The sequence below is a fragment of the Poecilia mexicana genome, unplaced genomic scaffold, assembly GCF_051168715.1.
Source record: "Poecilia mexicana isolate PSO_F unplaced genomic scaffold, ASM5116871v1 scaffold_22, whole genome shotgun sequence".
Classification (NCBI taxonomy): Eukaryota; Metazoa; Chordata; class Actinopteri; order Cyprinodontiformes; family Poeciliidae; genus Poecilia; species Poecilia mexicana.
In genome coordinates this window covers 6788049-6811923 of record NW_028263391.1, presented here as the reverse complement: position 1 = coordinate 6811923, position 23875 = coordinate 6788049, and the positions used below count along the sequence as shown (strand labels likewise).

The 23875-nt window shown below is 41.8% G+C and overlaps 3 protein-coding genes across 6 annotated transcripts in view; 2 read left to right on the top strand and 1 right to left on the bottom strand.

Moving 5' to 3' along the window:
• The window catches only part of sash1b (SAM and SH3 domain containing 1b), a 63361-nt gene extending 53673 nt beyond the window's left edge, over positions 1-9688 (top strand). For both annotated transcript variants that reach the window (XM_088002584.1, XM_088002586.1), the window contains exons 10-18: positions 700-1070; positions 2854-2928; positions 3169-3312; positions 3395-3527; positions 3707-3876; positions 4487-4690; positions 5420-5570; positions 6108-6239; positions 8576-9688. In XM_088002584.1, the coding sequence (XP_087858710.1) occupies positions 700-1070; positions 2854-2928; positions 3169-3312; positions 3395-3527; positions 3707-3876; positions 4487-4690; positions 5420-5570; positions 6108-6239; positions 8576-9201 (2006 nt within the window). In that variant the 3' untranslated portion in view covers positions 9202-9688. The remainder of the gene's footprint in view (positions 1-699; positions 1071-2853; positions 2929-3168; positions 3313-3394; positions 3528-3706; positions 3877-4486; positions 4691-5419; positions 5571-6107; positions 6240-8575) is intronic.
• Positions 9689-9871: 183 nt separating this feature from the next.
• On the bottom strand, positions 9872-14273 carry ddo (D-aspartate oxidase). Of its 3 annotated transcripts, none has more exons than XM_088002587.1 (5): positions 14125-14273; positions 12562-12770; positions 12251-12359; positions 11992-12168; positions 9872-10995 (listed from the first exon to the last, which is right to left on the bottom strand). In XM_088002587.1, exons 2-5 carry the CDS (start codon positions 12731-12733, stop codon positions 10437-10439), a joined length of 1017 nt encoding a protein of 338 aa, XP_087858713.1. In that variant the 5' UTR covers positions 12734-12770; positions 14125-14273; the 3' UTR covers positions 9872-10436. The 3 variants fall into 3 exon arrangements, with proteins under 3 accessions (XP_087858713.1, XP_087858715.1, XP_087858714.1); XM_088002589.1 differs by having other exon boundaries at positions 12562-12780; positions 14125-14256; XM_088002588.1 differs by lacking the exon at positions 14125-14273 and having other exon boundaries at positions 12562-13922.
• Positions 14274-14393: 120 nt separating this feature from the next.
• Positions 14394-21452, top strand: zbtb24 (zinc finger and BTB domain containing 24). Its single transcript, XM_014972650.2, has 7 exons — positions 14394-15057; positions 16582-17380; positions 17481-17648; positions 18008-18091; positions 18179-18262; positions 18358-18439; positions 19164-21452. Exons 2-7 carry the CDS (start codon positions 16618-16620, stop codon positions 20020-20022), a joined length of 2040 nt encoding a protein of 679 aa, XP_014828136.2. The 5' UTR covers positions 14394-15057; positions 16582-16617; the 3' UTR covers positions 20023-21452.
• Positions 21453-23875: the final 2423 nt, after the last annotated feature.

The following is a 23875-nucleotide window of genomic DNA, read 5'->3' as shown; positions in this document are numbered from 1 at the left end:
TAAATATGGTTTGCTCTAAGCCAGGTCTGTGTAGCTCCTGTTGTTTTCAGGGTGATTGGAAGTTGAACCTCTTCATCAATCTCTGGTTTTGGTTCCGGTTCTGTTTTGTCTCCCGCGTTTGTTTATATTTAACATCATCCATGTTTGCGTCACATTTGGACCAGCTTCCATCTGAGTGAATGAAACTGGTGTCAAACATTTGTGCAGCAAATAGTTTGTTTAAAGATATTAGGACATGTTTCCAGAGGTCATCAAAGTTCAACCAGCTCCCTGCCACATTTATAAAATCAAAACAATTTTGTGTCAATAAATTGTGATTTAAAAAAATGTATGCATTTTCCCAATGATGAAACGCATCCCTAAAGCAGGATGCTGCTCTCATGACTTCTCCTTGCTTTCTTTCAACAATGGCTTTCATCTCACCAAGCTTGTGGACAAAAAAAATCCAGATTTGTGGTGTGAAAGCTAAGAGCATCCCCCACCTGAGCTGAGAATCTCTGCAGCTCCTCCTGAGTTACCACTGGACCTCTTGGTTGTTTCTCTGGTTAAACCTCTGGTCAGATTAGATGAGCATCGTTTCTTAGCATTTGTGTAGTTGAGCGAACAGACTGTAGTCGTTTATAATTGTGCAAACTCTACATAAATCCCTGTCCTACTAAGAACTCAGTTTTCATGCGAGTTGTACGTTTGTTTGCCCAGAGAGCCTGAGCGTAGATGGTCTACCCTGTGGTGACGGCAGCGTCTCCCAGCATCCAGGTGTGCAGAGGAAACCCTTGGTTTGTCCCCTGGACTCCTTGGCTTCGGCTCTGCAGAAGCAGCTGGACTCCGACAGCCTGACCACATCCCCGTCCTCCAGCAGTCTGGACACGTGCAGCAGCCAGAAGGCAGCGCAGGGCTGCGGGAGGAGCAGCGGGAGCCCCGCTCACCAGGAGGCCGGTGTGGCGGAGGCCGGCGAGGGCTCCTCCTTCTCGGAAACGGAGGGGTGCGGCGAAGACGAGCCCAAAATGGCGCGGTCGGTGACCGACGGAGAGCTCCGACATCGGGCTCTGGGCTCGCTTAGCCATCATGGAGTGAGTACTGGTGGTACTGGAGTACTGCATCATGTTGGTTAGAATATTCTGATTGATTTCTGATATACGGTAATTGTAATGTTCTGATCTGCCGGTATCAATATTTGGAAACTAAATGTTGCTATGCTTCCTGCAATGAGTGAAAGGTACTGATTTATATTAAAAAGAGAGGTTACGTCACACTGTGTGAGAGTGAGCAATGCAAAACAACGCAGAAGTAAAACCGGGTCGTAATATTTCAATTAGCACAGTTAGCATCGCTAACTCTAGAAATCAGTATCTGCATGAAACAACTCAAACTTAAGACTTTTTAAGAGCACTATTAAAGAAAGTTAAAACTGTTCATTTAAATCAGAAGAGGAAGAACTAAAATCTTTTGGCTCGTTTTATTCTCTCTTCTGCCCGGATTCCTTGATGTCCTAATTTTATCAGCTGAATCATAAAGACAAAGAAACGTTTTCCCAAGTCCAAACATAACAACATTTATTAGATAAACAACTAATGAAATTGGCAAAACTCAATAAAATCACAGACCCGCATCCAATTCAATATTTACCTCACTCCACAGACATCCACACACTAAGACAAACTTACGGGGAACCATTTGACCGACGCACCGTTCCCCGGAGACAGCATCACGGGTAACCCCGGATCTGAAGTTAAGGTTCCGGGTCGTGTACTTTTAAAGGGAGGGCGTGTTTCCCTTCTCTGCTGTATTCTAATTTAGGGGAGTGTCCTTAGCCAAGTTCATTTAAATATAGTTGACTATGTTCCAGTAAAAACCTGTTTTTAAGATCAAAGAAGTGTTATTTTCTTTTGAGTGCAGACAGATGTTTTTTATGACCCTGTCCCGAGAGGAAGCTCTACTCTGTTGGCAGGACCAGATTGTTTTACAGCAGCTGTTGAATCTTATCAATGTGGTCAAAAGGTTAAACTCGCACACAGTCACAACCCCCTGTGAATGCCTGCTCAGTCCACAGAGAGGCTAGCTGTGTTTTAAATTATACAGAGCTACAAGCTAAGTTATTTTAATTCAACTTAGTGTAATATGTTTCAATAGAACTATCCTACTTAAGAGATGATGCTGATTAAACCATGGATATAATTCAGAGTGGATTTTCTTAAGACACTGTTAATTTTATCTAATATTGAACATATGGTTAAGTTTTTACAACTAGCTTATTTTTTAAATTTATTTTCTTAACAAAACCTATTTCTCCACCGAAATGTAACTTCGTTCAGCCAAGTGGCGATAAATTTGCACTTACCCATGATAGACGCAGATACTGAGACTAGCTTGCAAAGATATGTTAGCAGCTAGTTAGCGGTAGCCTAAACGATTTTAGATGCATGAATTTAAGATATTTCAATGCCTTCATTATAGATACATTAAGTCTTCTTAAGGATGCACACACACCCAGTTTCCTGCCCTCGGTAACAGCTTCCAGACCGGAGAGTGTTTCTGTGATTCAAGGGATGTCAGATTCACACCACTTGGCAGGACTGAAGGACCGTTCACTGGTCATAAAAATATTGTATTTTTGAGCTTCTGTCTGGTCATTCACCAGTTTAATTTTTTATTTATTTATTTTTTTACTTCCTTCCTGGTTCAGTCCAGACCAGTTATGTGACATGGGACTCTGTTGTCTTGTGTATCTATTAGTTTCTGCTTGTATGTTAAAATGCTGCACATTGAATCAGTACAGTGCAGACAGACCATTGTTCCTCGTATCTGTTTCCAAACTCTGAACTTTTGAATGTTTTCTTCTGTGGTTTCTCGCAGAGAGCTTGCAGCTTTGGAGGATTTGACCTGACAAGTCGCTCCGTTCAAACAGTCACTTCTGACATCGACAGCACTGTATGTTACTGAAATTTAAAAGGGGCTAACTAAATATATCCTTAGCATTTTCTGTGTTACAATCGTTAGTGTACTGATTTATACTGCGCTTGAGTTTGTTTAGGGGTAAACAGGGTTGAATATGTGCTTAAAACATCCCAGTGTAATTTAATGGAGTTTGTGGTTGGAATGCAGCAAAGTGATGTGTGAATACTTTTCCAAGGCATTGAACCATTCTCCTTCTTTTTCTGTTTAAATTAGACAAAAGATGGAGAGAGTGGCTTGAGAAGCGAAGTCAAGTCTCCCTCGCTGTCACGGATTTCTCTGGGTAAAAAAGTCAAGTCAGTGAGGGAAACCATGAGAAAACACATATCCAAGAGATACCATTGTTCTCTCTCCGAGCAGGTACGGCGTGTTGAAGCTTGGTCATCAAACCCATTAAAAACTCTGGTAATAACCTCTTTATTCTTGCTCTACTTTGCCACAGTCGAGTCCAGACCGAGTAGCCAGCTGCCCTCACTCACCTCAGACCGACTCCGACTCTTTGGAGAAACCCAAACTGAAGCCAGGAGGCTCCGTGGAAAGCCTGAGGAGCTCCCTCAGCGGCCAGAGCTCCATGAGTAAGTCAGCTGGTTCGCTGCTGTTAGGTAGGATTTGCCTAGTTTTGTTTGACCAGATGTGTTGTGTTTATCGTCCAAGCATTTTTCATCTGTTAGAAAGCAGATGAAAAATTGCTGATTGACCCATAGAGGCTCGTGATCTTGATGTTTTTTTTTTTTTTTTTTTGTGATTTTCGTAGGCGGCCAGACGGTCGGCACCACCGACTCGTCCAACAGCAACAGAGAAAGTGTGAAGTCGGAGGACGGAGAAGAAGACGAGCTGCCTTACCGTGGACCTTTCTGCGGACGCGCGCTGGTTCACACCGACTTCATCCCGAGTCCCTACGACACGGACTCCCTCAAACTGAAGGTGCACTGCAATAAGGTCGCGTTCATACCAGCCCTGTTTGGGCCACTTTAATCGTACTCCGGTTCGTTTGGGGAGGCGTGAAGGCGGAATCAAACTCGAGTCCGTTTAAGAACCACAATTTCAGTTCAGTTGAAGTGAACTCTGGTGCGGTTCAGCAGAACAGAGAGACAGCTGCAAAAGCAGGAAGTGGACTATAACGCAGGGTATTCTGGGTAAATACAACCAAAACAAACACAAGAGTCTACTGCTAATGGGAGAAATGCCTCGTGGTCGTTGACTAGCAACGAAAGAAAAGTCATACAACCACTACAATCTGTTTCTTCTACTAAATGTTGCGTTCATTGTCTTCTTCTGAGGTTTTTGTGACATTTTCTGCAGTAGTTCTTGGTGCAGCGCCACCAGAGGCGATGGTTGCGTGGGCAGGTTTTCAATTAGTTTGGATTGTTTGACACAGTGCATACAAAAGTGAACTGCATCAGCTGAAAATGTAACAAATGTTGCAATTTTGGTCCCAAATCGGACTAAAATGTGTGAAAACACCCTAAATCACACAATACACAGAGAACACCCGATACATCAAAAGAAACTCACTCCAAAGCTCTGATTGCAGTGTGGAGACGTGATCGACATCATCAGTAAGCCCCCGATGGGCACCTGGATGGGAATGCTCAACGGGAAAGTCGGCACCTTCAAGTTCATCTACGTGGATGTTCTGAATGAGGAGGTGAAGCCCAAGAAGACGCGCAGGAGGAGAAAGGCCCGGCACCCCAAACCCACATCGGTGGAGGAGCTGCTGGAGCGCATTAATCTGAAGGTAAACGTGACCACAAGCAGCCACAAACAGAAACATGCAGGAGTTTTTGGTGCTAAAGCTAGGATCTCAAGAGGAAGGGGTCACCCACTGCATCAACCACACTGTAACCACAGTTCAAAATGGGAAACACAGAAGAACATGACCACACTCAAGAAAAACATGCAGCTGATGAGTTTACGCCAAGCTTAAAGAACGTTCTTAGAGATTGATAATCAGTTGAAGTTTTTGCTCCTCGTCTAACTTAATTTTTAAGCAGCTAAGTGAATCTGGAAATAACGTTAAGGTTTTGTTTCCTCCAGTAACAACTTCCTCACCAAAGAGTGTTGCTGTCAAGTGCACTGTTTCATTGGATTTTATCTGAGTGTGAGAATGAATGCAGCTGAATACCCCATCTGGTAGCGCCTACGGATGGTGTGTTTATTGATCGAAAAAGATAATTATTTTGAGTTTAGACTCGGTCGGCTCACAGTACTTACCTTTCTGCCTTCTAATTGAAAGAAAAACTTTTCCACTTTTCATTTCCTATATGTTTGCAATACTTCTTGCTCAGAAATGAGTATAATAAATCCAGATAATACAATCAAATGCATGAGAAAACTTCCAAACTGTATTTGGAGCTTTTTGAAATCTGTTTGGGATTAATTTAGTTTCATGACTTGTCAAACTGTACAAAAACATCTCTCCTCTCCTCTCCTCTCTCCTCTCCTCTCTTCTCTCTCCTCTTCGCAGGAGCATCTCCCCACCTTCCTTTTTAACGGCTACGAGGATCTGGACACGTTCCAGCTGCTGGAGGAGGAAGACCTGGACGAGCTGAACATCACAGACCCCCAGCACAGAGCGGTGCTGCTCACCGCCGTGGAGCTGCTGCAGGAGTACGAAGGTGGGTCTGAAACGGCGCAGACAGGAGTCCTGCAAAGACGGGAGGAAAAAAAGTAATGTCCAACTCGGAATAAATGTGGAAAAACAAAACAGTAGGAAAAATACTCAACCCACACTTGATTTATTTTCCAGCTCTCACCAAATGTCTTTGGTATCCTTCCTTCCTTCTTTCATGTCCTTCATTCTTTCCTTCATTTTGTCGTTCATTCCTTCCTTCTTTCCTTTCTGCAATATCCTTCCTTGCTTCCTTTCTCCATGTCTCCTGTATCATTCCTTCTTTCTTTCCTTCCTCCCTTCCTTTGATATCCTTCTTTGCTTCCGTCCTTCATGTCTTTGATGTCTTTCTATGCTTCCTTTATTTCTTAAGTTTCCTTCCTTCCTTCATGTGGTAATTATAGTAAAGTTCTGTTTCTTTAAGAAAAAATATTATTGAAGCAAATAACTGAATTTGGAAAATTGAATTTGGAAATTGTGTATGTATAAAAATATTCACATGCAGATGCTAATGTGACTGTCTGCCCCCTGCTGGTGGCTGCAGGAAGCAGCGACCCCGAGCGAAGCGCCCAGTCCGGACCGTCCCAGGAGAAGCTGCTCCTGGACCGGCGCGGCGCCCTGGGCGACTCGCCGCGGGACTCGGGCTGCTACGAGAGCAACGAGAACCTGGAGAACGGTAACGACAGCCTGACCCGCCTCTGAGCCCTGTCCTCTCTCCTTCAGCCCTCCTCTTCCTCGGTCTAGAAACACTCCGGAGGCTTCTCTTCCTCCTCGACGCTCTGGCATTGCCACCCACCAGCTTCAGCTTTCACGCTATTCTCGAAAGACTTTGTCACCATTTACCGCCGATGCTCTTCTTCCCACGCCATAATCCCCCCGGTTTTCTGCTGCTGCGCCACTTTGTCACGCAGAGCTAAACTAAAGACTCGACGGCGATGACGGATTTCTGTTTTCATGAGACTAGAAGTTCAAGGTCAACCTTGAAAACCCTCAAGCGGTCTAAATGTGGAGCAGCTTGCAGGTTCTGCTCAGCGGTCTGAGCTCTTTTCTGCTTTCGCTGCAAATAGAGACGTTTGAACCGCTGTGAGAGGAGAGTGTTTAATAATTGAGGTTTTGTTCTTGTTTTGTTTTACTTTCTCTTAACTCTTCTCATAATTGCAGTACATACTTACCGTGAGTGCTTGGCCTGTTTACAGCTACGGGATGGGTCAGAAGTTTACATACAGTGTTGCAGACCTGACTCTTGTTGTTTCAGACTTTAAGTAGCTGAACTGCTCCTTTTTTAGGTTGAAATTATTAACCAACTCAAACGTAACGATTACATGAGCGAATTTTCAAAACGAGACGTAGGGCTGCAGCAAACGATTATTTTCATTATTATTCTGATGATTAATCGGATAAAAATATTTTGACACGTTTAAGACCGTTTTTTATACAATATTAGAAAAACATTAAAAGATTAAAATGACAAAATAAATGCATTTTTATAAGAAAATAAACATTTTATTGCCTAAATTGAATAACACAGCATGCCACTTCAATATATTTGAGTTTATAGAGCAGCAAGATTGAACTTGTGCAGATTAGAAAAAATCTCACAATAACATCAAAACTGCCGTCAATTCAAATGTCATTTCGATGAAGAATCAAGAGCCTGGAACCTGAGTTTCTTGTTCTGCGACTGTGTGTAAACCTCTGAACTGTACATCGTGCTTACTGTGGTTGTTTGCTAACTGTTAAAACACAAACGCTTGTATTTATTGTAAAAGAAAAAGATGAAACGCTCTGAATGTCACCGTGTCGGCTCGGCCTCACCCGCGTTCTGTTGAGATTCTGCTTTCCGTGTGTATATTTTTCTAGTTTGGTGAAATGTCATGTTGCACAATATTTTATCATGTGCCTGAAAGCTGCTTGGTGCAGTGGAATTAAAGTATTTTACTTCATAGTCTGTCGAAATGTGGCATTTTTGTATAACTAACTTGTAAAATGCACCAGAACGCAGAGCTGATGTGACGTTTTGAGTGAAAGTTAGACGGTTCCTCCAGAAGCGGCTCGGGTTCTGAAGTGGGCTTCTGTCATGGTTGAGCGTGAGGAATAAACGGCTCCATGCTTCACCAGACTGGACTTCTCGCCTTTTCTTTCACACATCGTTCATTCCAGCTCTCACCGCTTGGCCGCTTCCTTTTGCAGCTTCTCCGTGTTCCAGCTGTGGCGTTCTTCTGCTTCTCATAAAAGCATTCACACTTCTTGAAGTTTTTCACATTTTGTTGTGTTACGGCCACGTATTTCTACGTACTGTCTGTGATGGATCAACACAAGTGAATTTTTGACTAACGGTGAGACATGCAGCAGTATGTCTTACTGGTGATTTTACTTAGCTAGAAAACACAAACTGTGTCAGGTTGGATGGTATGAAAGAGGAGTACAGCCACTGAAAAAGACTCTAGACTTTTTTTTCTCAGAATTCAGTTTTTTTTTTTTGTTCTTAAAATTCTGACTTTACTCAGAATTTAGTTGTTTTTGTCAGAATTTGACTTTTTCTGAATTCTGCCATTTTTTTAATAGACTTTACCTTTTTTTCAGAATTCTGACTTTTGATCTTGGAGGATTAAAGTCAGACTGCCGAGGGGAAAAAAGCCCCATCCTTCTTCCTATTTTTAACCAGTTTTCCTGTCTCCACAGCATGATGCTGCTGCCACTAAGTTTCAGTCTGATAAGCTGAGTGAGGTGGAGACATGCTTGCTCTTTTTTATTATTATTATTATTATTTTTTTAGGGTTATCAAATTAAAAGTGGCTGAATACAAATCCGTCATGTTTTTCAGATTTTTATTTGAAAACAAATGTTTGTTTTTCATCCACCTACCCCGCATTGGTCGGTTGCACAAAATCAAAGTAAAATATGTAAAAGTTGTGGCTTTAACAATAGAAAATGTTGGGAAATGGTTGGAAAAGTTGCAAGAAACTGTTGGTACACCTGCATGAACCACACACGCTTCCCTTGTTATTCCAGGACGGATCAGAAAATCCGCTGCATCCATCAACAGGTCTCCGTCTGGATTTGAGACCGGTCACATCCCGCCCCCCGATTCCATCCTAATCTCCCCTTCCCTGTCTCCTCTCCAAACCAAAGCTCCGCTGCCCTCCGTTCCACCGTCTATCAGACTCCAGAAGAACCGCTTTGGCCTCCTGAACTCTAGAAGTCACAGCTGCACAGAGCTTAGAAGAAACCCGGCAGCCGTTCAGATATGGCGCTGCGCCTCCCTAAAAGCTCTCCAGAAAGATCAAGAGAGGAAACCCCCCAACCCTAAAGACTGGGATCTGCCTGCCGCAAAGCCAGCCCGGCCCCCACAGCGCACCGTAGACCCTCTGCCTGCGTGCAGAGCGTCTAACACGGACAAACGTCATGCGTTGGCCCCTAAACGGGAAGAAAAAACGGGGAGCAGCATTCGGTTTCACCAAGCTCCAGAGAAGTTAAGTCGGCCAGATTCATTCAGAGACTTCTTCCCAACAGAAACCACCTGCAGGTGCGAACGCACCGATCAGGTCTCTGCAAGTCGCTCCGTTTCTGCCGCTTCGGAAGCTCGACGGCTGAAAATGAAAAGAAATGCAAAGGTTTCTACGCATTCAGTAAATTAGGAGCAAAAATGATTCCAGTTCCAAAAAGTTTACCTAAAACTGGAACCAATTTGTGCTGAAGTTGAGATTTCACATGTGCAATAAGGAAACTTTCTTTTTTATTTTATTTTTTGGCTTTGCTGCAGCTGCTTCTGGATGTGGCTTTTCTTTGATTGTTTGGAAAAATGGAATCCGTTCCGAGTCCAGCTGCAGCTCAGCAGCATTTCATCTGAGCAAAACCTTCAACATCGCCGAGGTTCATAAGCTTCAAACTTAGAGAATGCTTGTTACATTCATGTAAATATATCTTCCCAGATAAGATGAATGAATGTTTTATAGGAATTTAGTGATTCTTACAGATTCCAGACGTCATCCGCAGCATCAAATGACTCATTTCCTGTCTGTTCCCCACAATTAGTGTTTTATTGTAAGTAGCATGTAGCTTACCTGTTCATTAATTTAATTAATAAAGTTTGCTTTGTTAAATATGTTCTATGTAAAAGTACAATCACGCTTGCTAAGTGTCTGACATTCTGTAAAATCTCTAGAAAAATCTCAATTTCAAATATTCTTTCCATACTTTACTGCTACAAAACTATTCTGTTTACAGCTAAATAAGCCGGTATGAGAATTTCATAGAATAGCCATGAAAAGTGTCATTAATATGGAAGATTGGAACAAAAACATGTGACAGAATCTAAATGCTTTTATTGGAAACAGAAAAGCAAGAATTATTCATTTTGCTACAGTTTAACAAAGTTATATTTAATTATTCTTTTGATTTCCCAGTAAATTAGTACATTATCAAAAATGATAAACTGATAAATGGCACGTATTCATTACAGATGTTTCAAGCATTAATTTTCATTCATTTTTATATTTTTAAATTAGAATCTTACATAAAATCTTTTTTTTTTTTTAAGTATTTTTAATACAATAATAATGTGACAAAGGCCCACATAATCAAGGTGAGTCGACAGTTTGGCAAAAGGTCAGTGATGGTTTAGTGGAAGGAAAAAGTATTTCTTGTTATTGCACAGAATGTTGTACCCTTTCACTGTTCTTAACTTTATATTTTTTTAAAAAGCTGGTTAGTCAGGTACCTTAATGAGAGATGGCTGATGATCCTACGCTTCTTTGCAAATGGAAATATTTCCGAATATTTTTTTTTTTTTATGTATGTGGATATTATGTGGTGATAAACCAGGATGTTCTGTCTCTAGTAAAGATGTGTTTTAGTGCCATACTAGTTTAGCCTACAGCTTGGCCCGAGGCATTTCTTTCAGGCACTGTCTGACCAGCCCCAGGGCGTCCAAAGCCGTACCCCAGGCGATGGTGACCCCCCAGCCCCCGTGGCCATAGTTGTGAACGACCGGCATGCCTGTGCGGCCCGGCAGGAGCACCCTCTCCCTCTCCACCCTGGGGTTCCTCCTGCTCGGCCTCAACCCGACCCACTCGCCCAGAACCTTCGCTTTCTTCAGGGACGGCTCCAGCCTGCCGCAGCGCTCCAGGATGCTGGCGCTGTCTCCTTCGTCCACATGGAGGCGCCAGTCTCCCTCCTGTCTCGTCCCGCCTATGGTGACGCTGTGGACGCCAGGGTAGATGTAGGTCTTCCCGTCCCCGTCCCTGATGAAGTGCGTCAACCAGGGGGCCTCCACCTGGAGGACCTGGCCCCTGACTGGGTACACGCCTGCGTCTCCCACCAGCGTTTTGGAGCCGAGACCGGAGCAGTTGACGACGAGGTCAAAACTGTCGCCCAACTCCTGGAGGCTGCTGACTCTCCTCTGCTCCATCCGGCCTCCTGCTTTTCTAAACCTGTAGGAAAAACAAACAATACTTCATAAAGCTTACGTTATAGCAAGTCTGTAAGATTTTAAAGGTGACCTGTTCCTTGAACACTTTACCGTAGATCTATACAGAAAATGTTTGTTCCTTTTTTTTTTTTTTTTTGCACAAAATAATTTTTAGATAATGAGATTTTAGTCTGGTTAGTTCTGCCTGTTTAAATCTCCTTCAGATTGAGCTGTTTTAGGGCCTCCTGTCACTTGAAATCCAAATAATCTCCTGCTGGCCACGCCCCCAACTCAATGTTTACACTCGCACATGAAAATGGCTGCAACAGATGAGCAGTTAAACAAACCTACATCTTTATTAACAGTAGTAGTAATATTTTAGGTAACAATATAGCGAAACATAGACAAAGCAAACATTATGGGATGGTAATGAGGGGAATGAGGAATGTTATTCACTCTGCTGCAGGTTCTGGATTGGAAGTGCTCAGTATTGATGTGGGCAGAGCTCCAAACCATACATCTTTGAAAAGCAAAAGTGGCACCTCCTGCATATCCAACTAGAATCCAGCAAGTGGTTTCTAGATGGCAAGTCAACAAAACACTTCATTTCCAGCAGCCAATGTACAGAGCTTACAGCAGCAAAACTAGCTGACTGAATGTGCTGGAGCTCAGCTAGGGTTACTAGGCAACGGGCTGGGGTTGCTAGGTGAGGCACAACGCCTGCTGATTTGTGATGTTACACTTGGAAGGTTTTTGAAATGGCCCATTTTCCAGGCACCAAAAAACTTTAGCTTGTTGCCAAAAACAGTTATGGTTTTTCGTGCTGTTTTTAGAAGCAGTAGAAAGCCAAATATATGTACAATAATGTAAGGTAAGGTAATTTTATTTATATAGCACATTTTCAGCAACAAGGCAATTCAAAGTGCTTTACATGAATTAAAAGGAAATACAAACACAATAATGTGTAAAATGTGGATTTAAAGATCCCCTTTAAATCAGTTAAATAGAGAGGACAAACCTTTCCTCGAGCCAGGGAAGGTAGCTGGAGCATTCACATTTTACAGTAGTGAATGCTTGTCCAAACTTGTGGTCTGGGAAACGTTTCAGTTCACGGTCGGTCATGACTCTGAAGCCAATCACTAAGTCGGACCAGTACGGCTCCTTGGTGGCTGGGACCTCCTTAAAAATCTGCCAGCTGTGAAAGAAACAAAAGCAAAAAAAATGAATGAATGAAAAATGGTGATTTTTTTTTTCTGTTATGATCTATATAATGGTACCCAGAGCTGAGTATTACGCCGGCATCTGGAGAGTGCTGGGATTGTGCGATAGCCAGCAGGTGATCAAAGCTGTCCTTGAACCAGCGGCGTTGTCTTTCCAGAGGAATATCTGAGAGGGAGAGAGGTGCAGTAAAATCATCAGTTTCAGCTTTTACACATTTTAACATGGCACATCAAAATTCACCATGCGACAGCGGAAGGAAAATTATCTTATATCATAAAATATAATTTTTCTTCCACTTTAAAGTAAAACGAACAACTTTGCTCCTATTCCCCCTTGCAATGTGGTAAAAGTTGAAGTCAACTCGCACCTGGAAATGGAGCCGCAAACACGATCCCGGCAGCTCCATCGCTGGTGGTGTCCGGGCTGAACTTCTCCGCCAGCAGCGTGACCGAGCAGACAGGCAGCGACTCCGCGATGCAGACGGCGGTGGAGAGCCCGACCACCCCGGCCCCCAACACGACCACCTGGACTCCCGTCATCTCTCACGGCCGCAGGCACCAGAGACGTCCCGGTGTGCTGAAACACACTTTGATTTTTTTTTTCTTTCTTTTTATCGGCCCAAGTTAATCCTCAACTTGCGGTGTAACAGATCCCATTAAAGAACCAACAACCAAAACGTCTCTGTAAGCAACTTTCGCCGTGATAACGCGATAATCATCGACAGCGCGGCCATTGAAAGGCAGTATGTCATATTTATAAACCGACACCTGCCGGCATACATCTACTGTGCTGACACATTAAGCACAAAAATGCTTCCACGACGGGAGAAATATGTTTTTCAGAACGATACCCAACACCGAAGGGAGAGAAAACGATCCACAGACAAGCTTTGATATACATTAGTATTTATCCACGTTCTACAACGCTGAAGTTGGCCTCCGATTCACAGCGTCTGATTTTTGAAAAGGGCTATTCCGCTTCATTCAATCTGGACGAGAGCCAGCAGGGCCGAGCAGGTTATGTTTAATTTATTCTATTTGTAAAACAAAACCGTACAAAATGTCACTAAAAGAGGTTCAAAAATAGATGAACGAATTGAAAAGTAGTAGTTTGTTCAATTGTAAGACTGGTGATTGGGGAAGAAGAGATGTACTTGTGAAAAACAGCCCAAACACACACACACACACACACACACACACACACACACACACACACACAAACAGATTAAACTCGTAGCTTCAAATTCTATCACAATGATCAAACAATGAAAATTATTTGCACTTTTATAAACTTGCCAATCCCTAATTTAACATTCAGAGCATCCAGTCAGTATGGTCAGATGTCTAAATTATGATTTAATAAATTAATGATTTAATAAATCTCATGAATCAGCAAGAGCTGAGCAAGAACAAGTAACAATAATTACGATCATTTTCACCATCCGTTTTTATGCATAGCCTATTTCATAAATTATTTCCATAAACACCAATCACAGATTTTTCCATAAACAATACTTCAATCACAGTTACTCATCTTGTTCCTTATTGATTGAAGCTAAAATTGAGTTGTGTTTCAGACTTTTTCTGTAATGCTGTTAACCTTTTCACGTACACTTGTATTCTGTTACCATAGCTACTTTCAAAAGAAATTAACCAAAATAAAAGCATTTAACATACATTACACCAGTGGTTCCCAAACTTTTTCTTCTGCGCCCCCCCCCCAGTGGTTTCCCAACATTTTCTGCGCCCCCCACCCCCACCCCCTATGTATTACAGATGGCTGTCTGGTTGAAACGACACGGGGCGGGAGGGGGCATCGACTTTTTTGGGGGCAAAATGAATGTACGTAGCTGAAAAGACACCAACATCGGTAGCCTACAAGCTTAAGGTTCTGCATTGATATTAGCTAGTCATCTTTTAGCTAACATTACCTGCATCCAACAGCTGTACTCAACTCAGTCGGTTAGTTTGGAGGGAAAAACTGTGAAAAGTTCTTTGCGTTTTTCTGGTTTGCTGCCGTGATTCTAACACAAACCTACGTAGCTCCGCCCAGCAGCAGCAGGTCTCCTTCACAGGTGTAACCCAGCGCAAGCGTCGTAGCGCTCATGTTGCGTTTAAAGGCGGCTCGGAAAAACAGGTTACAACATGTTAACAACGGATTAAACAGTTTTAACTGCTGATAAAAGTGACAGAGGACACAAATATGGGAAGTGTGGAAGCCCCTACTGTATCAAATTGACATAGGAATAACAGAGAGTTGGCCATTCTAAGGTAAAAACCCAGCGCATACAGTGTTCATGTTTTTTTGTTTTTTTCATGGCTTCCTGCGCCCCCCCTGCAATGACACTGCGCCCCCCCTAGGGGGCGCGCCCCACAGTTTGGGAGCCTCTGCATTACACAAAGGTAACTTAAATCACTTGGCTTTTACAAGTCAAATAAAATGTTATTCTTAATTAACAAATGTAAAAAATATTTGATCTCTGTTTTGAAAAAATAATAATTCAAGCTTTTTTAATTTTATTTATTTATTTATTTAATTTAATTTTATTTTATTTTTTTATGGACTCGGAAGCTGCGAATCCGAGGCAAACTTCAGCAGACTTTCCCATCTTCCAATGACCGTCCTTTGGTCGGGAATCGCGAACGTACAGGTCCTAAAGGCGGTTATGCCCAACATATACATTGGTTTGTAGTTAAGGCTGCGGACAAACGTTACTGTTGATCTACAAGTCATGCATCGTTTTGTTGTCCATTCATAGCGTTTGTGCGAAGCCAATCCTGAGCATGTGTAGATCAGCGCACTGCAGATCACGCGTTACATCTCGCGATAAACGAGTCGCTTTGACACACTCAGTTCAACGAAGGTAAGGTCCTTAAAGCTCACTAGTTTTGGTTACATTGCTGCTCTCAGAAGCCTGCTGAATGAAGCGTTGCTAGCAGCCATACATTATAGATGGCTGCTATAATGCCATCTATAGTCGATAGATGGCATTATAGCAGCTGGTTAGCTATGTGTTAGCTATGTTAGCTGGTTAGCTATGTGTTAGCTAACACATTAGTTGCGGCTTCATTCGTGTCAGCCTGGGATGCATTGGTTGAAAAGGCTAGCTTGACTGCTAACTGTCAAGGCTTCAATTCATCTCTTAAACATTTAATACACCATATGAACGCTGCTAATATAATACAAAACGCATTGAAACCAAGCAATGACTAAATGTATCAGTTCGGCTTTGTTGTTCCAACCTCAGAGGAGTCTACTACTGAGAGAAGTTGGTCTGAAACAAGGATAATTTCTGTATGGTGAAGGAGAAAATTTGAAGCTAGTTAAATCACCATGGCAACAGAGCTCAGAGGCTACTTCAGAGCAATTTTCTCAATATTTTCTAAATCCTGTTTTGAATATTAAAATAACCTAACAGATCTGAGGTCGTTAACATCTTGTGTTGATTATCTGCGTATAATTTATGATAAATGTGCTGACACTACTTTTTTTCTTCTTCTGCCTGTCAAGAAGCCTGCAGTTTGATCAAACCTGAAAACACGTTTGACTAAAATATGAAAACACAGCTAAAGAAAGTAAAAATGTTAAAATGAAGGGGGGGAAAGCATGATTCTTTAACACTGGACATCAAGATTTATGACATTTAAAGCAAAGTGCTTCATGTAGAAAACTGGAGAACGCGTTGTCTCACATGTAGATAAGCTGAACTGCAAGAAAACTTATAAGTTGACTTATTAAAATGTTTGAACATTATAAAATTGAACATTTATATCTGAAGTGTTAGAAAAAGGACAGATTCTTTGCTGTTAAAGAATGTTTTTACACAGGTGGGTAGAGTAGCCTGAAGTAATACTAAAGTGAGAATAGCATTACTTTAACATATTTTACTTAAGTAAAGGTAACAAAGTAGCTATTCAAAAAATTACTCAAGTAAAAGTAATAACTTATTTGGCAAAAAGGCTGTTCATAATTGAGCAAAACATCAAACATTAAGTATTTAAACATTACATCATCAGACAGACCAAAATATAGTTATGTGTATTTTATGGTATTTTAAAGATAAAAAAAATAAGTTATGTAAATAACATAATTAGAAAGTAACAAAAGATAAATCAAGCAGATTATTTTTTTCCAAATCAATTTCCTTTAATATGAAATTTTAACAAAAACATTTGTTTGGTGAATTTTTGGTTAAAGGAAGCTTGTTCTTCATTCATAGGTAGAGTATCTAGAAAACTCAAGTAAAAACAGCTTCATAGTAAACTTACTCAAGTAAAAAATACAATGTAGTGAAAATACTCTTGTAAAGTAAATTTTACTTTACAAGAGTAACAAAGGAAGACGCACGCTATTAGATATGTTACTAATATTCTCCATTGTTCTACAGGATTGTTTGCTAAACGAGTTTCTTCTGAGGGAGAAGATGTCTCTGAAAGAAACGGCTCCGTCGTCCTCCATCATCCCCCTGCGCTCTGACGAACATCAGCAGAGTATTCTGAGCAAATTCGACAAGCTACGGAAGAAAGACCTGCTTTGCGACATAACTCTAGTGGTGGAGGACGTGCACTTCAAGGCTCACAAGGCTCTGCTGGCAGCCAGCAGCGAGTACTTCTCCCTCATGTTCACCGCAGAGCAGCCGGTCCCGCGGTCCACCTACAGGCTGGACGGCATGGCAGCGAAGACGTTCAGCGCGGTGCTGGAGTTCATCTACAGCGCCCAGGTGTGTGTGGAGGAGAGCTCCACGGAGCAGCTCCTGGCCACAGCTCAGAGGGTAAAGGTCAGCGAGCTCGTCCATGTCCTCACTGAACTCACAGACTGCACAGGCACGAAGGACGAGAATACGCCAGACAGAACCGAGGCAGCGGACCCGTCGAAACGCAAACGAGGGCGGCCCAAGAAAAGCGCAGGTGGACTCCGTGACGGCTCAGAAGATGTCCAGGCTGCAGAGGGTGACCCTGCCGAAGACCACAACACCGGACCTGGCCAGAGGCGTCAAAGCAAACGCAAGATAAGGACGCCGGTTAAATACAAGGGCTACAGGATCAGCGGTGACGGAACAGGAAGCAAAGAGCTGGGGGGGAGGGGCTACATGAGGAAGTACCCCAACACCGAGGCGCGATGCGACGACTGCGGGAAAGTCTTCAAGCACCATCTGTTTTTAAAGATCCACCAAAGAACTCACACCGGTCGTTACAGATTCCATTCAGCAAGTCTGTGACCAACAGTCCTGACGTTTCCTCCCACTGAACTTTCTCCTGTTTTTGTCCCATCCCGCTCCCCATCCAGGAGAGAAACCATTCCACTGCTCCGTCTGTGGGAGGAGCTTCACTCAGAAGCACACCTTGCTGGCTCACCAACGCATTCACACGGGGGAGAAGCCGTTCGTTTGCAGCATCTGCTCAAAAGCGCTTTCCACCAAACACTCCCTGCAGGAGCACATGAACCTCCACGAAGGTAGACCCACAGCGCTTTGCTCCTGCTTCATCTGAGTTTCAGCTCATTATAAAAACTACGAGCCTTATGGTTTTCTGTTAACTACACTCTGAAAGTAAGGTTTTTAAAAATATAAAACAACTTCCACTTTGTAATAGTTGCATCTCGGGGTGGGCATTTAGTGTTTATCATTTATCATGATAAATATCTTAATTTGATTTATTGAAATAAATTCCAATTTATGTTTTTTTTAAAAAAAAAAAACCCTTAAAACTGTCCTTATTGTTGAAATTATTAGTTTTACTATCTTCTCCACTGTTTGTTCAATAAAAGTGTTGGCATTTTGTTCCCCATTTTAAACAATTTTCTTGTTTCCACAGGGGAGAAATCCTACGACTGTGATAAATGTGAAAAGACCTTCACTCAAAAGAAACAACTGAAAAGCCACTACAGAGTTCACACAGGTAAGAAAACCCCTGCTAAGCACCCTCATGCTTGGTGTTATTACTTTTCACATCACTTTATATTTTCTCCTTATTTTTAATCTGAAGGTAAATCGTTACCAGAATGTGATCTGTGTCATCACAAGTTTATGGATGCAGCTCAGCTGAAGAAGCACCTTAGAACTCACACAGGTAAAAAAAAAAAAAAACTCCAAACGATTTCTTCATCTTTCTGCCCAGAAACCAAGCGACGTTTTCACAGAGTGCGGAAACTTTGTTTTCCACAGGTGAGAAGCCTTTCACTTGTGAAATCTGTGGCAAATGTTTCACAGCCAAGAGCACGCTGCAGACACACATCATGATTCACAGGTGAGGGATGGAAGCTGCTACTGATTCATTGACTATCTATACACAGATATCCAACGATTACACTCTCCAGTTATATTAACACAGACTGTGACAACTCCTGTTTGCCCCGACTGTTCAGCTGCATTGTTCTGTTCATCTGCTACCTCTATGGTTTAGTGTAGAAATGATGTAGAAAGGGTTTTTATATCAGGATAATGTAAAAAATCTGATACAAGAGATAAGACTTTTTATTTGTCGTTATGTTTCTAGAACATAAAGAAATTGCTGTGGTACCCTCAGTGATAATAGATAAATAAAATAGATAAATAAAAGAATAAATCGTATGAATAGTCATAAACATGAAGGAGGCTTCATGTTTATGACTGTTGTTATGAAGTGTCACTCGGTAAATAATGACACTTTTAAAGGACTTTTAATCCAACTTTTAATGAGACTTTGCGTTAAAAGTGTCATTATTTACCAAATCACCTTTCATGACAACATACATAAACATTCATGAAGCCTCCTTTATGTTCATGTCACCCCTTCAAAATAAAATGTTACCAAAAAACCTAATTAATAGTTCTTATCATCACTTTTATCATTATCAGAGTCGTACTGTAAAATATTGTGATAAAACTTTTAGTTCATATCACCTACCTCTAATATTACACCAGCCGTAATGTTGTCATAAACAATCAGTGCTTCATGTTGATTAAAGCCTTTCTGTTACGTTCCTGTTCAGAGGTGAGAAGCCGTATAAATGTAGCATCTGTGAGAAGTCTTTCTCAGACCCCAGCGCCAGGCGGCGCCACATCGCCTCCCACTCTGGGAAGAAACCCTTCACCTGCTCCTTCTGTGGCCTGTCCTTTACCCGGCCAGACAACCTGAAAACGCACACAAAGTCTCACAACAAGGAGAGACCCGCCGCCACAGCGACCGAGGCCTCGCCAGCCGCGCCGCCAGAGGAGCCGCGCAACGTCCTCCATCTGCAGCCGTACCAGCCGGCGCTCAGCTCTGAGCAGGAGATCCAGCTGGTGGTGGCTGGCGGGGTGAACAACATCAACTTTGTTCCGGGTCAGGATCAGGAGATCAGCCTGGTCGCCGCTGACGGAGAGACGACGCAGTCGGCCCACTCCAGGGTCACCCTCCTGGCCCAGCCGGCGGGGCCGATCCAGAACCTGGCGCTGGTCGCTCAGGGAGACGCCGCGGCCCACGCTCCACAGGTCCACTCCATCGGCATGTTGGAGAGCCACCAGCCGGAGCAGATGCACGTCATCACCCTGACTAAAGAAGCCATGGACCAGCTGCAGGCCCACCACGGCCCGCCGCATCCTCTGCAGATAGCGCGGCCCCTCCAGGTGATGCAGCAGCAACAGCAGCTGGCCGTGGCGCAGGAGAGCTCGCAGGTTCACAGCCAGGCCATCCACATCAGCAGCCAGGTCAGCCAGCCGATCTCCATCAGCCAGACCAGCGAGCAGATCTCCAGCCACCACATCCAGGGGCAGACGTTCCAGATCCAGGCTGGGACCGTGTCGTACCTGTACACCACCGGCCTTCCCCAGGACGGCTCAGAGGAATGCATTCTGCAAACTAAGATGTGAAGGTGCTAACAAACCGATGCTGCTTTAAAAAATGTCTTTAAAAGTCTTACATTTTGAGACGGATCAGAAAGTTGGCCAGTGCTCAGAACAAAAACGAATTGGAACATTTTACCTGTTTAGCTCATCGATCATAATAATGCGGAGACCTTCTTAAATGTTAAGATTACACTAAAAGAATGGAGACACCTAATCTCAATTAATGAGAAGATTACCAAAAGGTGTCTCCGCACCTTTAAACACCCTTAAATTGATGTGTCTAAAATTAAGGCCTCAAAATTTTCTTACATTTATTGAAAAACAATAAACTGTGATGAAATACATTCATCACATCTTAAATTTTGTGGTGGCAAAACAATTTATCTCATATATACCATGGACTTTATTTTTTTCTGCCAGGACTTTATTGTTGTGTAAAACTGAGTCTTGTAGACATTTTCATTGCGTGACTCAGGCTAGCTGCTAATATACCTTTGCTAGCTACTACCTTGCTAGCTAGCTAGCTGTAGCACCTGGCTAGCGAGCAAGGGGGCTCGCTAGCCAGGAACTGTCTAGGTTTTAAGCATCTATCATGGGGAAGTGCTAATTTATCTGGACGATGTTCATCTTAGCCACTGGCTCACTTCCGTTCCTAACCGATATTGTTTATTTATTTGTGATTTAATTTTGAACATTTCAGTCTTGGATCAAGTCTTATGTTCTATTCATAATAGTTTAAAAAATGTCTTTAAAAGTCTTACATTTGAGTTGGTGAAACCTGCAGAAACCCCGTGTTATTAATAAGCTTTGTATCATTTGACCTACTTCCCCAACAGTCAGATTTTGGGTAGAAACTGAAATGATCAATTTGGCTAATGACTCTAAATATGTTCTTTTTTTTCTTTAAAGTTGTGATTAGCAGATGTTTTAAAAGTTAAAGGGCTGTATTTTGTTCTCATGTGGATACACTACTAAGGGCTTGTTCTTTGTTTGCTCTTTATATGCAGACGCTGTCATTTTCTCAGTTGTAACAGATAAACTAAACAATACAATGGTAGAACTCAGAGAGCTTAAATCTTGTATGGAAAAATGTTTATTTGTAAGAAATAATCGGATGTGATTTGAAAGACAACACAAAAGTCTTTACAAGAAAATAATGTCGTAAATTAATAAATATAAACATTAAAATGTTTATATTAAAATGTATAGAAGCAAATATATATAGAATGAAAGACGTAGCCTGAAAATGAACAATGAAAATAAAATCTTTGTACAGTGCCTTACAAAATAATTCATTACCTTTTTCTGTCTTTTTTTTTTTTTTTTTTTTACATTATAACCACGATCATCATTGTATTTATTGGGTTCTATGTGATTGACCAACCAAAAGTGGTGCATAATTGTAAAGTGAAAGAGATTTTTTTTTTTTTTTACCAATAAAATTCTGAAAAGTGTGGTGTGCATTTGTATTTTTCCTGTCTGAGTTAAAAAGTTTTTAGAAGCAGCTTTTGTTGCAATTACAACTGTAAGTCATGAGGGTATGTGTATATTTCACAGCCATCAGTTTGTGGTGTGCCCTTCAGCTCAAGGGCGTTTGGGTCAGGAAACAGGGCAATCATCCAAAGCGCACTAGTAAGTCCATCTCTGAGTGGCAAATGGAGATTTTGGAGTCTGGAATTAAATCTGATTAGGATGTTGTAGAATAACTTTAAACGGGCTGTTCATGTTCAAAAACCAACCAATGCATTTCAAATAAAATCATTGTATAAAGGATAACAGACCACAATTCCTCTGAAGTAAAAGGAAAGAGCAGTTGTAGCCACCAAAGGTGTCACAAACAGCTTTTAGATTATGGAGTTCCGTAATAGGGTTTTTTCGCCCCTTAATAAATGAGATCATCATTTGGAAACCAAAACAGACTAAATCTTTAAGGACGCACTTTGCCAAGAGTTCATTCTGTCTTTCTGTTCTGGGATGTAACCCACCGCTTGCTGTTTCTGCTCTCTGGGTTCTTGGCAGTGCTGAAAACTCATGAAGTGGTGTTGAGTTTGTTTTGCTGCCAACGTCCAGGGTCGACTGCTGGCGCTGCCAAAAGGTCCTGAGCAGACCTGGGACAGAAATAGAACAGGCAAGGAGGTTTACTGCAGAGCACAAGTTGAAGTTGGAAAAAAAATCTTCAAGGTATCTGGGTGATATTGAGAGCTTCATTATCACCTCTCTTCAACGGGAAAAGCTCAGAACGTTAGGTTGAGATTCTGAGTTTTGAAGTACGCTCAAGGCTCTAACTAAAGCCTAAAAACTCCCACTCATATTTGGTTGAATATATTTTAACAATTTTCTCCTTGAGTTAAAGATTTTTGAGCAGTCCCCTCCCTTATTCTTATTTATTTCATTTACTTTATTTATTTCATTCGGAGATGGTATTCTGCATTCCTCGGTTATAACGAGGAGTTAACTTGAGCTACCGTTGCCTTTCTGTCCTCTTGAAAATTTATCCATTTTGCTCCACACAACTCCCACTCCCTGGATAAATGGATATGAATCCAGTTGAGAATCTGTGGCAAGAGTTTTAGTGTTCACAGCCACTCTGCATCTAATCTGACTGAGTTTGTGTCCAGATGTGCAAAGCTGGTAGAGACTAACAACAAAAGGCCCGCAGTTGTAATCACAGTGAAACATGGTTCTTCAGGTGTTTGGTCCTAATGAGAAAGACTCACCACTTCAGCCTCTGGTGGCTGGAAAGAGTAGTGCAGCAATTTATTTCCCCTGTACTATGGTCAAACTAACAATAAATCGAAACCTTTTTCCATTTCTGTTCAGCATTTAGAACTTTAAGAAGAAAATCCTCCATATCAGTCTTTGTTATTGCTACAGTATTTGTCTTTATTTTGATAATCAAATGTGTCGCATTTTAATGAATATATATATATCATAAAGAAAAGGATTTCTCAATTTCAAAGAAAAATTGGAATCGCAATGAATTTTTCCACACAAACTAGGAGTTTGAACTCATTGCCTCCTCAGTTACTATTCATTCTGTTCAAACCCTTTCAACGAATGATTTGTGAAACTTTTGTTTCAGTTTTAGCATTCAGTTTTCTTCCGTTTTTAGCATCTTGACTTAGAAATACTAACCCATTCCAAAAATTCTCCAGAATGACAAGACCATGAGCACATCTAGTCTATATGTTCTTGTCCAAAATGTTTATTTTCTCATGTGGGTTTTAATATAAGTATACAATCCCTCCTCCGTATTTTTTTTAGCTTACTCAAAGTCAAAAAGTGATAGAGATTTGAAATAGTTGTTTTAAACCATTTTAATCAAAGCCATGTTCACATTTGAAGCAAAGTAACCCCAGAGCATTCTGAAGCCACCACCATCAGGATATTGCTTTTGTGCAGCATTTTTCTTACTATTTTAATTTTATTTCTTTATATTTATTCCACTGTTTTTGTCCCATACAATGCATCACTTTTGGACTCCCGTGCCCCAACCTTGTATTCTTGAATTTTATTACAGTTTTTGCTTTTTAATATGCCACCCCCTGATTATTGGCGGCTTAAATCTCTAGCCACACCTTTAAAAACCGTTGCTGATGGTGATGCTGATGGTCCTCTGGGAGCAGTAAACTCAGCATAATGAGCTCTTTTTACACACATCATGCTGATTCATTGGCTTCACCTCAAACTGAATCCTGATTGTGTCTTGATGAAAAGCATTACCTCTTTTTTCTTCTTCTCTACTCAATATTACAGCAGCTGTGATTACATGTAAAACATGCACAACCTGAGCAGAGCTCCGTTTGTATCGTGTATTATCTCATTTACATAAAAACACGCATGTCCTTTTCGCCTGAGCAGCCATTAAATTTCAGCT

Excerpts from the sequence above, each read along its gene's own strand:
- ddo (XM_088002587.1), bottom strand. The coding sequence starts at position 12,733 with ATGACGGGAGTCCAGGTGGTCGTGTTGGGGGCCGGGGTGGTCGGGCTC. Across the intron at positions 12,169-12,250 it reads GGCGTAATACTCAGCTCTGG|CTGGCAGATTTTTAAGGAGG; the intron begins GTACCATTATAT and ends TTTCTTTCACAG. Across the intron at positions 10,996-11,991 it reads CTTCCCTGGCTCGAGGAAAG|GTTTAGAAAAGCAGGAGGCC; the intron begins GTTTGTCCTCTC and ends TTTTTCCTACAG.
- zbtb24 (XM_014972650.2), top strand. The coding sequence starts at position 16,618 with ATGTCTCTGAAAGAAACGGCTCCGTCGTCCTCCATCATCCCCCTGCGC. Across the intron at positions 17,381-17,480 it reads CCACCAAAGAACTCACACCG|GAGAGAAACCATTCCACTGC; the intron begins GTCGTTACAGAT and ends CTCCCCATCCAG. Across the intron at positions 18,263-18,357 it reads GCACCTTAGAACTCACACAG|GTGAGAAGCCTTTCACTTGT; the intron begins GTAAAAAAAAAA and ends TGTTTTCCACAG.